This window comes from Gymnoscopelus braueri (assembly GCF_963280865.1).
Source record: "Gymnoscopelus braueri genome assembly, chromosome: 13".
NCBI classification, from domain to species: Eukaryota; Metazoa; Chordata; class Actinopteri; order Myctophiformes; family Myctophidae; genus Gymnoscopelus; species Gymnoscopelus braueri.
Window position 1 is genome coordinate 3,671,926 of NC_137615.1, and position 16,267 is coordinate 3,688,192.

The 16,267-nt window shown below is 39.2% G+C and overlaps 2 protein-coding genes across 3 annotated transcripts; both read right to left on the reverse strand.

Moving 5' to 3' along the window:
* Positions 1-2,418: 2,418 nt before the first annotated feature.
* LOC308098949 (uncharacterized protein) lies at positions 2,419-5,905 on the reverse strand. The gene is made up of 4 exons (XM_080447421.1): positions 5,786-5,905; positions 4,224-4,261; positions 2,873-3,064; positions 2,419-2,779 (listed from the first exon to the last, which is right to left on the reverse strand). The coding sequence occupies exons 1-4, from the start codon at positions 5,830-5,832 to the stop codon at positions 2,526-2,528; spliced, it is 531 nt and encodes a 176-aa protein (XP_080303547.1). The 5' UTR covers positions 5,833-5,905; the 3' UTR covers positions 2,419-2,525.
* A 5,825-nt stretch (positions 5,906-11,730) lies between these two features.
* On the reverse strand, positions 11,731-15,690 carry LOC308098948 (uncharacterized protein). Of its 2 annotated transcripts, XM_080447419.1 has the most exons (6): positions 15,570-15,690; positions 15,159-15,181; positions 13,380-13,571; positions 13,090-13,286; positions 12,246-12,263; positions 11,731-11,898 (listed from the first exon to the last, which is right to left on the reverse strand). In XM_080447419.1, exons 1-6 carry the CDS (start codon positions 15,617-15,619, stop codon positions 11,809-11,811), a joined length of 570 nt encoding a protein of 189 aa, XP_080303545.1. In that variant the 5' UTR covers positions 15,620-15,690; the 3' UTR covers positions 11,731-11,808. The 2 variants fall into 2 exon arrangements, with proteins under 2 accessions (XP_080303545.1, XP_080303546.1); XM_080447420.1 differs by lacking the exon at positions 12,246-12,263.
* Between the last annotated feature and the right edge of the window lie 577 nt (positions 15,691-16,267).

Below are 16,267 nucleotides of genomic sequence, written 5' to 3' on the forward strand. Positions count from 1 at the left end.
ACCACCACGGGCCAAGACACCATCACACCAGAATGAAATGTTTGGAGCAGGGGAGTCTGGTGCAACGCTCAGGTCCTGGACCTGGTGAGACGAAGGAGGAGCCCGGCCAGGAGACAACCCACAGAGCCTAGTCCCTCCACGTGCCAGAGCCTCCCCGAGTCCCGGCAGAGTATTTCCGGAGAAGCGGACTGAGTGGCCCTGTCTTGCCCTATAGGACTGACCGTGGGTAGCTACTGGGACGTAAGCCGGGGCTTGATCAACCCTGGCTGGGTCACCTGGGTGAGGGTGTATGTTGCGAGACCCGAAACATCCTATGACCCCAGGCTACAACACTGATGATACGTCCCAGGTGCATCCATGTGATGTTTTTCGTTATACCAAGAAAAGAAAAAAAAACTTGAATCACTCTTGTCCGGATTTTGTGCTTCATCAATTTTAAAGCATATTACATGTTGTTAATCATGTGACAGTATGTGTCATAACAAAGAGGACCTACAGCACTGAAGTGTCTGTCAATTTAATGAGGTGACTAAATCTCCCTGAAATATTTGATTATTTCACTCTTTCTACCTCTAGTAATCTTTGGAACATTCAGTGCAACGCAGAAAACATACTTTTAATGGTATTATTAAATTAGAATGAATTGCAAGCACTTATAGCCTATTTAATTGTTGTATGAACACTATGATAACTGTAAGATTATAATTTTAAACTACTTATGGCATTTTAAGGTATTGTAAGACACATTATCTTTATAATGTAGATGCATGCCGTACACTGAATAAAAAGCAAAAATCTCTAGCAGCAATAACATTTCCCTTAAGCTATTTTTAATTAATAAATCTGTGTAAATTAAGCATGCATCATTTTATTTGATTTAATTTAAATGCTTAGCGTTACTCTGAATGACATTTCATGGGGTACATTCATATGAATGACAATAAAATGTAATTACTGTTTTTATTCATGAATATAAACATTATTGGGGAATAGGTGACACTCCAATGAAAAAAAATACAGGGGAATTATAATTGCTGTTTGGATTTTTAGATACCTAGAAAACCTTATACGTCTTGACGAGACGAGACTGGGGCACCGGTAGGGCAGGAAAGTTCAACTCCTACGATGCACTTCGCGGTCAGCGATAGTGCAGTTCCCAAACCAGGCGGTGGTGCTGCTCGCCAGGATGCTCTTGATGCTGCTGTTATAGAAGCTCTTAGATGGAGAGTAGAAATACAGTGGGAGTCCATCTCTGACAGCTTGTTTCTAAGCCTATCTAATCTATACATTTAGGGTGAAACATACAGTAGGACATGGCATGCAGTTGTTCAATTCTGAGCAATTCTGTGGGCAGTAGGAGGTGGGGTTTATGGCGGTATGGGGTGTACAGGGTGAGGTTATGGGCCGGTGGTTGAGTTGGTGGGGGTGGGGGTGGGGGTGGTTGAGTTGGTGGGGGTGGGGGTGGTTGAGTTGGTGGGGGTGGTTGAGTTGGTGGGGGTGGTTGGGTTGGTGGGGGTGGGGGTGGTTGAGTTGGTGGGGGTGGTTGGGTTGGTGGGGGTGGGGGTTGTTGAGTTGGTGGGGGTGGTTGAGTTGGTGGGGGTGGTTGGGTTGGTGGGGGTGGGGGTTGTTGAGTTGGTGGGGGTGGTTGAGTTGGTGGGGGTGGGGGTGGTTGAGTTGGTGGGGGTGACGTTACCGTCCAAAAATGTTATTGTAAAATACAATACGGGAACTGATATGAGAACAATAAAAAAAAAAGCACAAAGCACAATACGTTTGAATGAAAACCACTGAAACTAAAATAAAAAATAGAAATAAAGGGAGAGAAAAGAAAGAAAAATAAACATTTAATTAAAGTTTAAGGTCATGGTGTAACAGACACATTTGTGCATTAAATAACTGTCAACTCTACACTATTGAGTTCCAGCGTGTTGTGACATCTTGGAAGAGTTTGTGCTCTGGGATTTGCTGTAGTTTCTGTTTAGTTTTTTATTCTTTTAACAATGAATAAGGACATATGGGTTCAACCACTTAAACCATCTATTGTGAAAAGAACCTGAGTTGCAACCGTACTACGCTGGTTCACTCTACACCAACTTGAACTCAGCTGTTGTCTTCTACTTTCATATGATATATGATGTTTTGTATGATATAACAAACTCCAAGGAGCACCGTTATTCACCTGACCCTGTACTCAGACCTCCATGTGATGGCCTCAATTCAGTGGTGGAAAAAATACTCACATTTTCAAGTAAAAGTATCTAAACTGCAATGTACAAATACTATGTTACAAGTAAACGTCTGTAATTGTATATAGGGTTGAAGTGGTTAATGTAAATCTACAGTAAGTAACTAGCAACTAAAGTTTTCATATAATTGCAGTGGAGTAAAAGTACATAATATAGCTGTAGTGGAGTAGAAGTAAAAGTACAGAAAATTGGAAATACTCCAGTAAAGTAAAAATACCTAAACATTGTACTTAAGTACAGTACTTGACTAAATTTACTTAGTTACTTTCCACCACTGCCTCAATTCAATAAGGAGAACATAATAAATATTATGTGAATATGAAATATATTAAACATTACCGAATGATGTCCAACTTCCCGCTGCACTTTACTGAAGGCTTTCTTATTGTGGCTGCAGGTCAGGAATTCACCTTCCCAGAACAGAGTGTCGACAGTGAGGACATCATCTCTGGTCACATGTTTACTGCTGTCATCTAGATGAGCTTCAACATCATGTCTGTGATGCATCACCACCAGAATCACTGGTTTACCACCTTTCAAGGGAGAGAAAAGGAATAAATTAATCATTCTGGATGGACGATTTATACACCAATTAATCCAACAACTCTTATAAGAGAATGTCTCACTTGGAATCTTTCTCATTGCCTCCTGGACATCAGTTCCAGTTCGTGAGGTGATTGGGCAGAAAGCCAGGATGTAGTCACTTTCTTCCGGAGATGCTTTCTCAATCTGTCGGATGTTTTCAAGTTTTCTAATGAACTCTTTATGGGCACCACCGGTCTTTCCAGTCAAAACAACGAAGAAATTGAAGCGCTGCCCTGGTATCAAGACAGAGATAATAGTAGTAAAGCTGGAGATCTTATTGAGGTCAATAATCCCTTGTAAAAACAACTGACCCATCAATGAAAGTAGTGTATGGAAAAGGTGAAGAAAAATACAAAACTAAATAATAATCATGGTGCATGATATAGGGCTGTAATGTGTGATACACTGGCCCAACAATAAACGGAGGAGAGGGAATAACGATAAGCCATTGCATCTGATAATTCACTCTCTGAAAAAGACGTACTGAAACACATGCTTGCATTTCACGGCGATTGGCCAGGTGTGATTGGAGTGAAAATGGGCAGGGTTTCAAGTGGTGTGCAAATTATATTCTGTTCTTTCTTGGGGAGCGGTTTGGGCATACCACGTACCACATAGGTTCTGTTGCTTTCTCTCTCTCTCTCTCTCTCTCTCTCTCTCTCTCTCTCTCTCTCTCTCTCTCTCTCTCTCTCTCTCTCTCTCTCTCTCTCTCTCTCTCTCTCTCTCTCTCTATATATATATATATAGACTCAAAGACAAATTGTTTCTAGTGTTTTCCTTGATTGGTATTATATTCACATCATGGTTAAAGAGTACATGATTTGTGCTGATTTCAAGAACCTAGAGTATACTGTTATGCCTCGTTTCCACTAAGCTCTGTGTGATGTCCGTAATTCTGTTAAATATACACTATTCTCTCTACTGTTCAATGCAAGGACATGCATTTATTTTACAGATGGATACAAAATTTCATGTTTAATGTGTGTGTGTGTGTGTGTGTGTGTGTGTGTGTGTGTGTGTGTGTGTGTGCGTGCGCGCGTGCGTGCGTGCGTGTGTGTAAAGTTTCGCGCCGATCGGTCAACGGTCCCAGAGATTAGCTGCTCACAGACTGCCCCCCTGGCAGGGATAAAAGACTGACAATTTTACCCAAAGCAATTTGCAACCATAGAAAAGGCTACATTGTAGGTACCCTCATTATATGAAAACCAATATTAAAGGCAGAAATACATAATTATTGTTCAAAAAAGTATTAACGGTTAGTATGTTTGGCTACATTAATCAGTTCTGTCTCCAAACTGGTTGCAGTGACATTGTGAAACTTGTACTCGATCATCTCTTCTAAATGTCCTGTAACAATAAAAGTAAACGTTTTGTGGCACGTCATGTTCTTACCATGATCCTGTGGTGAGTTCATCTGTGATTCGTCTGATCTGAGCAGACAATAAACAGAAAATAACATCATATGAAATGACCACCATCAAGTGTGTCAGTAAAACCAGGACAACCATGGACATCAAAGCAACAACAACCAAAGTTTCCATATGACAAGGGTCTTAATAATGACAGAATAATCAGAATAAGGTTGTTAGTTTTTCTAATGGTCATCATAGGCCATACATGGGCAACTGGTGGCCCGGGGGCCACATGCGGCCCCCTCCTTCACTTAATGTGGCCCGCAGGTTAATATCAGAATACTGATATATTATTGATTTCAGCTGTTATGATTCCTAACATGCAAACATATGACCCACTTTAATTACTAGTAGCTTAAAGGGATATTTCACTTTTTATCGTCTACTCAGGCTTGTGGGAGCACCCCGGACAGTTTTCAAGTTGTTTGATTCAGTATTTAGATATTTGATATTCATTTGATCAGACACGCCCCCTTCCTATACAAACCCATTGTAACTTCAAACTCCATTTTAACCATCTTAGATTAATCGGAAACACCCGTCCTTGGTTCGGGTGACTGATATAGTCCTTCTAGTACGTGAGAAAACCATGTTTTTTCAATTACTTTTTTCATTTATTTGTAATATGTTTTGGGGAAAATGAAAAAAAATATATACAATAAAAATAATTAAATAAAATAACTGAAAATGGTAATGGAAAAAACACGTATTAAGAGGGCAGGATGAGTCACCAGAACCAAGGACGGGTGCTTTTGATGAATGTAACATTTTAAAAAATGAGTTTTAAGTTACAATGGGTTTGTACAGGAAGGGGACGTGTCTGATAAAATGAAAATCAAATATCTAAATACTGAGTCAAGCAACTTAAAAACTGTCTCGGGTGTTCACAAAAGCCTGAGTAGACGATAAAATGACCCAAATTTCTTTTGAAAGTGAAATATCCCTTTAAGGTCTTTTTTATGTCCAATGTATTTGTATTTATGTTCATAAAGTTAACATAAGTATAACTAAATGCATTTGAAATTAAATGCAAATGTTACTTTTCAGGATTCCAATTAAAAAATAGCAAAAAATAATTCAGGATTCCAATAAAAAAAATAGCAAAAATAGCAGATCTACAAGCTCAACGCATCGCACTGCGATGTATTTTGGGCTTGTAGATCGGCTATTTTAGCTAATTTTGTGTGACATAGAATGACAAAGTAAAATACAGAGATAAGAGGTTTCTGTACAGCATATGCAATGTGGTCCTGAGTGAGAGTGGAAATACATGTGTCCCTCTTCATAATCAAAGTTGCATCACCCCTGTCATAGGCCTACCCTAGCTGTGTCTTAACATGTCATTACAGTTCTGTCAGAGTGTCAGCTCAGTGAGTTGCTGCATGTTGTGGTTAAAAAGATCTGTCCATTACGGACAGTGAAACAGTTAGCCTATAACAACATAACCTTATATTTCAAAGGCAAGTGATGCCGTTTCTTAGCTCGGAATCTATGTTTTCAAATTAAAAGTCTACTTGCGAAAGCCCCATGGTTTTCACTCACCTGGTCGACATTGTTGGTGATGTCCGTCTATTCAAAGCAATTGCCATTGATCAATATTTTGAGCAAAAAGGTATGATTTATTTTGTTTTTCTTTTCTTCAAATATTTGCCGTGTCTGCTAGGCCTATGTACCACTTCAGCCTGTCGACTGTAAGAACTGATTCTTTCACATGCTTCTAGTCCAATCTGCAAGGCTCCTCCTCCCTGTTACTGCTCTGACTCACTCTGCTCTCACTGCCACCATGATAGGAGCTGGAAGTCTGGTTTGCATTTTTTTAATAAGAAATTATGTGTTACCAACACAACCAGAAAACTTTCATTTACCAGTTGCTTTCAAGATTTAAAGACAATGTTGTGCCTTTACAATATTGAAAAATGTAAAGATACATTGTTGTTGTTGTGTTAAAAATGACATTGAAAATATTGTTTATAGGCCTAAGTAATTCACAGGTACAAGAAAAAGGAACCCACACATAAATCACCCATAGAAATCAGGCACTATTGGAACATTATATGGCCAAAAGTAAAGCAAACAAGCAAATGCATGCAATGAAAATGCAAAGAAAGTTTGTAAAAACCCTAAATAGTTTGTATTTAAAAACCAACCAGAAAGTTCTTTTATTTTATTATTGTTTTATGCTGTTATGTGAAATTAATCATGAAAAAGGGGGATTTGGCAAAACAGAGTCAACAAGATTGAATGAACAATTCACTCAAACCAGGATGTTCTGTGAAGCCTACAGTTTCAAAAGGTTTCTTTAGTTATGCTAAATTGTAAAACTTAAAAATCAAACAAAACAACTTAGTTAATGTAATGTTAATGCCTTGCTCACTTTTTATTCATAAATTGGTGTCTAGTGACATCTAGTGACCACTTGTAGCAACAACAACAAAATGAATTGCACCATACCAGAAGGCTAACCAGAAAGAGCGGGCACCAAACCATTGTGGGCACTGGGTAAATCTAGGCACCACGGAAGAGTGGGCACGTGGTTATTCCGGGCACCAAAACAGAGTGGGCACTGGGAATATGTTGTTTTGTTTTTGTTTTTCTAAATATACAGGTTCTTTAATCTGTGATATATAGGCCTACTTATGATGAGAGTCGGCTGACTTTATAATTGAGTCCAACTACACCAAGGTTTTTGGCTTGGTGAGTGTTACAACTTAGGTAAACAAAGGATAGGATGATAATGGTGCCCAGACTGCCAGGACCGACCATGCACTGGGCATACGGGGGAATTGCACCACAGGCAAAATAATGTATTTTGCCCAGGGCATCACATTGCCTCGAGACGGCCCTCAGACTTCTCAGGTGCCCACTCTTCCTAGCCTGGCTCCAGACCATAGACCCCGGTCACTCAGTGGACTGCCTCATACTTCAGTCTGATAGTCAGGCTACACTCTTTCTGTTTCCACCACAAGCACTTAGTGAAGGTTGACTTGGACCTAATAACCCTTTATCACGACACTGATAGGCAGGCAGTTACACTGAACGAGATCAAATGGAGGACGACCGGTTCTTTCAATCTGAAGATTAGACCACCTTCAGTGGGCAATGGGCATCAAATCATTGTGGGCACTTAAATCTGGGCACCAAAACAGAGTGGGCACCGGGAATACTTTGTACATGAAGTGTTAAGCATTAACCCTATTTTATTTGAATCCTTATGTATCCTTATGACTGTATATTCTTTATTGTTATGGCTCCTTATGACTGTATATTCTTTATTGTTCTGTATGACTGTATATTATTTATTGTTATGGCTACTTATGACTGTGTATTCTTTGGAACTGTTTGTGTCATGAGAACATCCACACAACTTTTACTCAAGTGCCGTACTTCAATACAATTTTGAGGTAATTTTACTTAAAGGGATATTTCACTTTCAAAAAAACTTTTGGTCATTTTATCATCTACTCAGGCCTTTGTGAACCCCCCAGACAGTTTTTAAGTTGCTTGATTAATTATTTAGATATTTGATATTCATTTTATCAGACACGCCCCCTTCCTATACAAACCCATTGTAACTTCAAACTCCATTTTAACCATGTCAGATTCATCAAAACACCCGTCCTTGGTTCTGGTGACTCATCCTGCCCTCCTAATGTGTGAGGGGGCCGTGTTTTTTCAATTACTTTTTTCATTTATTTTATTTACATTTTTTATTGTATTTTATTTTTTTCATTTTCCAAAAAAAATATTAAAAATAAATGAAAAAAGTAATTGAAAAAACACGGCCCCCTCACGCATTAGGAGGGCAGGGTGAGTCACCAGAACCAAGGACGGGTGTTTTTGATGAATCTAACATGGTTAAAATGGAGTTTGAAGTTACGATGGGTTTGTATAGGAAGGTGATAAAATGAATATCAAATATCTAAATAATTAATCAAGCAACTTAAAAACTGTCTGGGGGGTTCACAAAGGCCTGAGTAGATGATAAGATGACCAAAATTTTTTTTGAAAGTGAAATATCCCTTTAACTTGAGTACTCTTTACTCCACAACAATTATTCGAAAACTTGCGACGCATTGCGAGCTTGTAGATCTGCTATTTTCGATATATTTATTTTTACACGTGCGTGTGTGTGTTTCTTTTTTTTGTGACTGACAAAACTGCGGGTAGAGCTACTGGGACAAGAATTAGGCCCTGGCATTTAATGCCTTGACCGGCCCACGTCTGATGTAACCTTATTTTTCCCTGTTGCTCATCACATTACATTCCAGCTTTAATTCATTCATTAACGGGGTTAACAGACTTCTCTCTATTGCATTATTCTCTCACGCTCTGTGATCTACGACTCCTCAGGGTGTTTCTGAGTTCATAGTCACTCTGCCAACCCCTCTCCTGTTGCCACAAAAGACTTGTCCCAACCTGTGTGTTTGTGTTCTTTTGGTGTTGTGTGTCTGTTAAACTGGAAAGAGAGAACCGACATGCACATAATCCACAACCCACGTTTGGGCAGGTGCTGAGTGACCAGCAGTATAGAGAAGAATAAATAAATGCTCGCACACTGAGGGCTCCAATGCGACAGATGCTTTATTGCACCAAACAATCTGTGACGTTTCGAGCACAAAGCTCTTCCTTTAACTTAAATTAAATTACATATATCGTTATATCTGTGGCTGCTGTGTGAACCACTTCCACAAACATCACAACACTGAAACTACTTAGGTTGATCCTTTGATTCCTTAGACGTTTGCCCGGGACCCAAACTAGTGAAAATAGCAGATCTACAAGCTTGTGGACCTGTATTTTCACTCATTCTTAAACGTTTTTATTTCATTTACTTTTTGTATGGAAATTATTTGATTTTCTTCAAAATTTCTTTATGAAATACTTTTTTTGTTTAAACTTTTTAAAATCTTTTGAATTCATGTTTATAAATATATATTTTTAAATGTAGGAAACGAAAAAAGCGGGATATTTATTTGCGACCCATAAAATAATTTCCCGACCCACCGTTAAGGAAGCAGTATGATATACAGCATGCATTGGCAACTGGCAGGTCAATGTCCCAATACAGATATATTAGTCCAATGTATTACATTACAGTGTATTTTTATGTATTTGTAATCAAGTTCACAATTAAGTTAATATTAGTATTACTAAATCATTTGAAATTAAATAGAAATGTTACACTGAATAGTAATAGTTAATATTCCTTTATTTGTGACTATTATGGGCTATTTGAGTGATGGGGTTGCAGTGTACTGCTGAGACAGCAAGGGGGAAAATAAAGAACAAAAAACATCTAAAATTACATATTTACACATAGCATATCACTTCATACAGTATGTACGTGAGGTTTAGACATAAGAGTCCAGGGGCCAATACTGATATTTTAACAAAATGGTTCCACACAAGGTTTTTCTGGGACCAGGCCAGGCCCCTTGACCAGGCCAGGCCCATTGACCAGGCCAGGCCCATTGGCCATCCCACCCTAGCATAATGAGCAGGGCTTAAATGAGTTCTAGGTGTGAGGCCTAGTATCAACCTGACAGTTTGTTTTGAGAGGTCTGAGGCCTTGCTTAATGCCTGTGTGGTGTTATGTGTATAGTCAAAATGACATTGGATGAGTGCTCCCATAGAGACACACGGGGACTACAAATTTCACGCCCACTTTTGAGACAGCGCCGCTACTCGAGGTCCGTTAGAACGATGAACTGCAGCTGCCAATGCATTCCCTATGAGAGGATATGAGAATTAGCCTACTTTTAAAATTATCCTACATTAACTGAAGACGATATTGATTTAAATAAAAATATGTTTCCAAATGTATGGAGTGTCTTTGTCAACATATCTTCTTGTTTTCTTAATAGTTGATGTGTTTCACATTTAATTTGCCACTTTAACGAGTTACCCATAATGCTAACACAGCAGAGGGTAGACAGCAGACGGGCATTTCAGTGACATCACTGTCTTTATGAGCGCCGAGCGCCGACCAGTGGCGTACCCACTGTAGAGGCAGGAGAGGCGGTCGCCTGCCCAACTAAGATCTCGCCTCCCCTAAAAAATTAAAATAACCTGAAAATGTGTCATTGCGTGCTTAATGTCCTCAAAGTCACGCACCCAACAAGCTTTGAACTGAGCATATTGGACCTTCTGTTCCAGAGATAATGACCAAAACCTATTGAAAACGGCCACTTTCGCCAGTTTTCTGGGTATTGAAAACCTCAAGGGATGCGTCCGTGACGTATATACCATGCGACCAATTCTCCGATGCTAGCGGTTTTGACATACTGATGGAGTATATTATAGTATATTGTGGGTAGTATATCGAGATGAAAGATATGGGACATTAAAAAGGACAAATTAAACAAATGGGACAGATTATTAGAACACAAAAAAATCGCTACAGCCTCAGTAGTTAACCAGTGAAATGACGGTATTTTACGATGCCTCTCATAGAGATTGCATTGAGAGCTGCAGTTCATCGTTCTAACGGACCCCGAGTGTCAAAAGTGGGCGTGGATTTGTAGGCCTTCCGCTTCCGGCCGTGTGTCTCTATTAATCAGGGTTAGTATTCTTCTGCTACATACGTCATGTCCTAGTATGAGCGAGGGGATCAACGTCACGTGATGCCTTTGTTTGTTGGTGTCTCATAGAATATTATTATTGGCAGAAACGCGGAACCTTTAGAATATGAAATAAAATGTAACAACGTGTACGTTCCGTAGTGCAATTCCAATGGTGAAAGCTGTGCTGTTTCACCCGATAAAGTAATGGCGGATTCGGCCACGCCCCGAAATACCCGTATGTGTGTCTCAAAGAATGGGGGTAGGTTTATTTACAGAGTGATAACTGTCATTAAGCTACACGATTGGCAGGTCACACCAAAATATAAACTAGAGACATGTAGGAAGACAAAAATACCAAATTGTTAGGATCACCTTGGGTTTTACCATGTTCAGTATTGGCCCCTGGACTATAAGGTGCATAAGGCAGCAGTAGTGTGAACAGACTATGGCTGGGTGGAGAATGTCCCTGATGATATGTTCAGCCGTAGCTAGACGTCGTCTGTATTTCCTGGAAGTAGAGAAGCTCACCTCCTATGATGCACTCAGCTGTCCTCACCACCCTCTGTACTGCTTTGTGGTCAGAGATGATGTACGATGGTGCTGCTCTTCAGGATGATCTTCATGATGCTGTTATAGAAGCTCATAGATGGAGAGGAGAATACAGACAGTGGGAGTCCATCTCTGACAGCTTGTCTCTACACAATCTATACATTCTAAGTGAGAAATAGGCCATGGAGTTGATCAATCCTGAATAACTAGTGTGTGTGTGTGTGTGTGTGTGTGTGTGTGTGTGTGTGTGTGTGTGTGTGTGTGTGTGTGTGTGTGTGTGTGTGTGTGTGTGTGTGTGTGTGTGTGTGTGTACATTGGTACATCACATTTAAAAATGTGGATGGGGGAAAATAAGAAAAAAATAAGTCTCACACATGGGTGGACTGGGGTGTAGTGGTGGTGAGGTTGGTGGTTTTGGGGGTGAACTGGGGGGTTAGGATGTGGTCTGAGTGGTTAAACCTTCCACCACCTATACATCTTCCCAATCTCGTATACAATAGCAGCAATAATACATATGACACCAAACACTAAAAGAACATAACACTGTAACAAAAAGAGAAGAAAAAGTAAAAAGGGAGAGAAAATAAAGCAAATAAACATTTAATTATGGTTGAAGGTAATGGTGTAACAGTCAATTATGTGTATGAAATGGGGGGGGGGGGTATGACATTATTATTATTATCTGGCAAGACAAAGTAAATGTGTTGATTAAACCAGTGGTTCTCAACATGGGGGATCTTTGACGGGGGTTCCAGGGGGTCCACAGCTAAATTAGTTAATTTGGCATAAAAATTTAACTTAGATACATATACCTAGATACATCCCTCGACCCCATGTTGAGAACCGCAGCAGCAGATTTGATCAGTTTTTTATTGATTCCATTATCGTACCGTTATTTTCTTTGGGTTCTGGAGGGTCAGTGATGGTTCCATAGAAATAGAAAAGAAAGAAAAGAGAAAAAAAAGGAGTCATACAATGTCATGATACTTTGTTCTTGTTAGCATAAACTGTTCACAGCACAGCTACTGTCTGTTTTGGTATTACTGATTGGAATTTGTTGCAATAAATACATGAAATGTAAGTGGTTAGATTCAATGGATATAATGTTTTATCTCTGAGTCACTAGGATAACTCAAAAGAAAACATAATGCAGTTCACTTCAGACTCAGACTATAATTGATCATAGATGTGTTATGCTGTATGAGTAAACAGCTGTATTTTCTCCATCTTAATTTAGCTAATCAAAGAGTAGCTGTGGTCATAACACTGTATGAGAAACTAATCAAAAACTTTATAACGGGGGCACCCACTGGCCTAGTGGTCCAGGCGTATACCACATACTGTATAAACTAGTAATCCAGGTTGATAGCGTGTAGCGGGTTCATCTCCCGATCCCGATGACCTTTGCTGTGTGTCATCCCCCCAACCCCTCTCCCCATTTCCTGTCAGCCTAATTTCCTATCAGTAATGGCAGAAAGAAATGTCTAAAAAAAAAACTGTATAGCCATACTTTCTTATTATCAGTGTCCAAAGAAAACAGAAAATGCTATTGTAATTTAATCAATACAAAAAAACACATTGTTTTGATAGATTAAAATGGCTGTTTGATCATCTAATAAAATAATGATAATAATAATAACGATAATTGTAAATATATATAAATATATATATATATATATATAATGCATATGTATATGTATATAATTGCAATAAGCATCATGTGTAAATTATTACCGAAGAATGACCAACAGCATCCAGGACTTTCCTGAAGGCTTTCTCATTGTGGCTGCAGGTCAGGAATTCACCTTCCCAGAACACAGTGTCGACAGTGAGGATGACATCTTCTCTGCTCACATGTCTACTGCTGTCATCTAGACGAGCTTCAACATCATATCTGTGATGCATCACCACCAGAATCACTGGTTTACCACCTTTCAAGAGAGAGAAAATAAATAAATAAATGAATCTGGATGGATGATTTGTACATCAATTAATCCAACAACTCTTATAAGAGGATTTCTTACGTGGAATCTTTCCCATTGCCTCCTGGACATCAGTTCCAGTTCGTGAGGGGGTGGGACAGAAAGCCAGGATGTAGTCACTTTCTTCCACAGATTTCTTCTGAGTCTGTCCTTTATGTTCAAGTTGTCTAACGAAGGTTTCATGGGCACCACCAGTCTCTCCAGTCACAACAACAAAGACATTGAAGAGCTTTCCTGTTATCAAGATAGAGATAACTGTAAGGCTGGAGATATTATTGAGGGAAACAGTCAACTTCAGCTGACCCAGCAATGAAAGCAGTGTTTGGAAAGTCTTTGTGCAAATTATATTCTCTAATCTTGGGTCACCGATGACCGACTCTCTGTCTGTTTTCTGTCTGTCTCCACTATCGAACAAAGGCAAAAAAGCCCTGTGTGTGTGTGTGTGTGTGTGTGTGTGTGTGTGTGTGTGTGTGTGTGTGTGTGTGTGTGTGTGTGTGTGTGTGTGTGCGTATATATATATATATATATATATATATATATATATATATATATATATATATATATATATATATATATATATTCTGCTCTTTCTTCACACAACAACTTTCTCCACCATATTGAGTGCTCAGTAACTCACAAAGACTAGCCTTGAGAAGAACCTTGTTCCAGTATTTGCCTATTCCACTATTTACAAAGAGTACAGGATTTGTGCCAATTTCAAGAACCTACAGTAGGCTATACTGTTACGCCTCGTTTCCACTAAGTTCTAAGCTCTGTGTGATGTCCGTATTTCTGTTAAATATACACAATATTCTCTTTAGTGTTCAATGCAAGGAAATGCATTTATTCTACAGATGGATTGAAATATTTATTTTGAATTAAGTGCAAGAGTACCCTGCAATTACTGTAACACAGTGAACTGAATTGTGTAAATTGTGTTCTCTACTGTTTCCTGGCACATGACGTAGCCTATACAGGGGCCCCCGAAATCTGTAGCAAAAGTAAAGCCCTTTTTTTCTCCAACGTGTTCAAGGCAAATTCTGTACATTTAAAAAAGTGGGAAAAAAGGAAGGAGTAATTTCACAAACACATTGGAGATCACAGAGCTTCCCCCAAAAAAAGTTATGGATGGAATTACGGACATCACACAAAGCATAGTGGAAACGAGGTTTAGACATGCATGACCAACTTGTATCGTTTCCGAGTAGGAAACTTTACATTTAAGCTATTAAAGTAAAAAAAGTGCAGTCCTCTGAGCGCATGTCTATCTATGTGCATGTCTAATAGTCTGTTTTTTCCCCCCCGATTCTGCATAAGGGGATCACAGTGGAAATTACTTTACTGTGTTTTCTATCCTCAATCGACTTTTAACCTCAATTATGTCGATCGGCCCAATGGTGACAGAGATAGCTGTTCACAGACTCACAAACAGACAGACGGACAGACAGGGGCAAAAGCGTAATCTCCGCCTTCCGGCCATTCTGGCCTGGCGGAGATAAAAATACTGACTGACATCCTTATCCAAAGCAATTAGGGTAGAAAAGGCTACAATTTAGGCACCCACATTACATGCAACCAATATTAAAGCCAGAAATACACAATTATTTAAAAATATATTTAAAAATATATATTAATCATTTAATTTAGACTAATGTAGTAGTATAGTATGTCTATTAATAGTATAGTATGTCTAGCTACATTAGTCTGTTCTGTCTGTCTCCAAACTGGTTGCAGTGACATTGTGAATCTTGTGCTATATCATTTCTTCTACATTTCTTATAGCAATAGAAGTAAAAGTGTTGTGGCTCGTCATGTTCTTACCATGATCCTGTGATGCGTCAAATCTGAGGAACAGACAAATAAACAGAAAATAACCGGATGATTTTCCTGTTTATTTCAGATGAAATCACCACCAGTGAGTCACAAAAAATAGGACATCAAAGTAAAACCCACATTGCCATGTGACGAGGGTCTTAAACAATGAGTAGCCCATCAGAAAAATGTTGTCTGTTTTTCTAATGGTCACCATAGGCCTACCCTAACATGTGATTACATTCTGTCAAAGTGCCAGCTCAATGAGTTACAGCATATTCGGCTAAAACATCCATCCTTTACAGGCAGTGATAGATACAGTTATAACATAACCGCATTTCAAAGGCAAGTGATGTTTTCCTATATAAGAAAAAGACTCAGAGAAAGTCTATTTGCAAAAGCCTAATGATTTTCACTCACCTGGTCCACTCACCCACTGTTGGTGATATCTGTGTACCACGAGGTGGCATTGCTGACAAAGTTTGGGGCAAAAACGAATAAAGTGTTGTTTTTTTGTCCGATAGGCCTACAGTATGTAGCCGTTTAGCCTGTCGACTGTAAGAACTGATTCTTTCACATGCTTCTAGTTTAATCTGTAAGGCTCCTCCTCCCTGTTACTGCTCTGACTCACTCTGCTCTCACTGCCTGATACCATGATAGATGTTTTTATGAGAACTAATTTGTTACCAACACAATCAGAAAACTTTTGTTTTAAATCATACATTTAGTGTTGTACAGTTTCAAACGTTTTCTTTATTTAAATAGTTATGTTGAATTGGGAAACGTTCAAATCAAAGAACAAGACAGTGTGCCTCATGACTTAGTTAATGTAATGCGTTGCTCACTGAAAAGCATAAACAGCATTACTTTTAAATTCATAAATTGGTATCTAGTGACATCTAGTGACCACATGTAGCAACGGCAACAAAATGAATTGATGAAGCACCATATCAGAAGGGTACCCGTAAGAGTGGGCACCAGAACATTGTGGGCACTAGGTAAATCTGGGCAGCAAAACAGAGTGGGCACTAGGAACACATTGTACATGAAGCCGGGTTCAGCAGGTTGTGTCCACAGAAATCATGTTTTGAGCGTACGGGTGATGTGAGTGATGAGGC

What these genes read in the sequence shown, in the direction of transcription:
- LOC308098949 (XM_080447421.1), bottom strand. Translation starts at nt 5,832, where the DNA reads ATGGCAATTGCTTTGAATAGACGGACATCACCAACAATGTCGACCAG. An exon ending in TCACCAACAATGTCGACCAG is followed by an intron (nt 4,262 to 5,785) that starts GTGAGTGAAAAC and finishes TTGTCTGCTCAG; the next exon opens with ATCAGACGAATCACAGATGA. An exon ending in GGCAATGAGAAAGATTCCAA is followed by an intron (nt 2,780 to 2,872) that starts GTGAGACATTCT and finishes CTCCCTTGAAAG; the next exon opens with GTGGTAAACCAGTGATTCTG.
- LOC308098948 (XM_080447419.1), bottom strand. Translation starts at nt 15,619, where the DNA reads ATGCCACCTCGTGGTACACAGATATCACCAACAGTGGGTGAGTGGACC. An exon ending in ACAGTGGGTGAGTGGACCAG is followed by an intron (nt 15,182 to 15,569) that starts GTGAGTGAAAAT and finishes TCTGTTCCTCAG; the next exon opens with ATTTGACGCATCACAGGATC. An exon ending in GGCAATGGGAAAGATTCCAC is followed by an intron (nt 13,287 to 13,379) that starts GTAAGAAATCCT and finishes CTCTCTTGAAAG; the next exon opens with GTGGTAAACCAGTGATTCTG.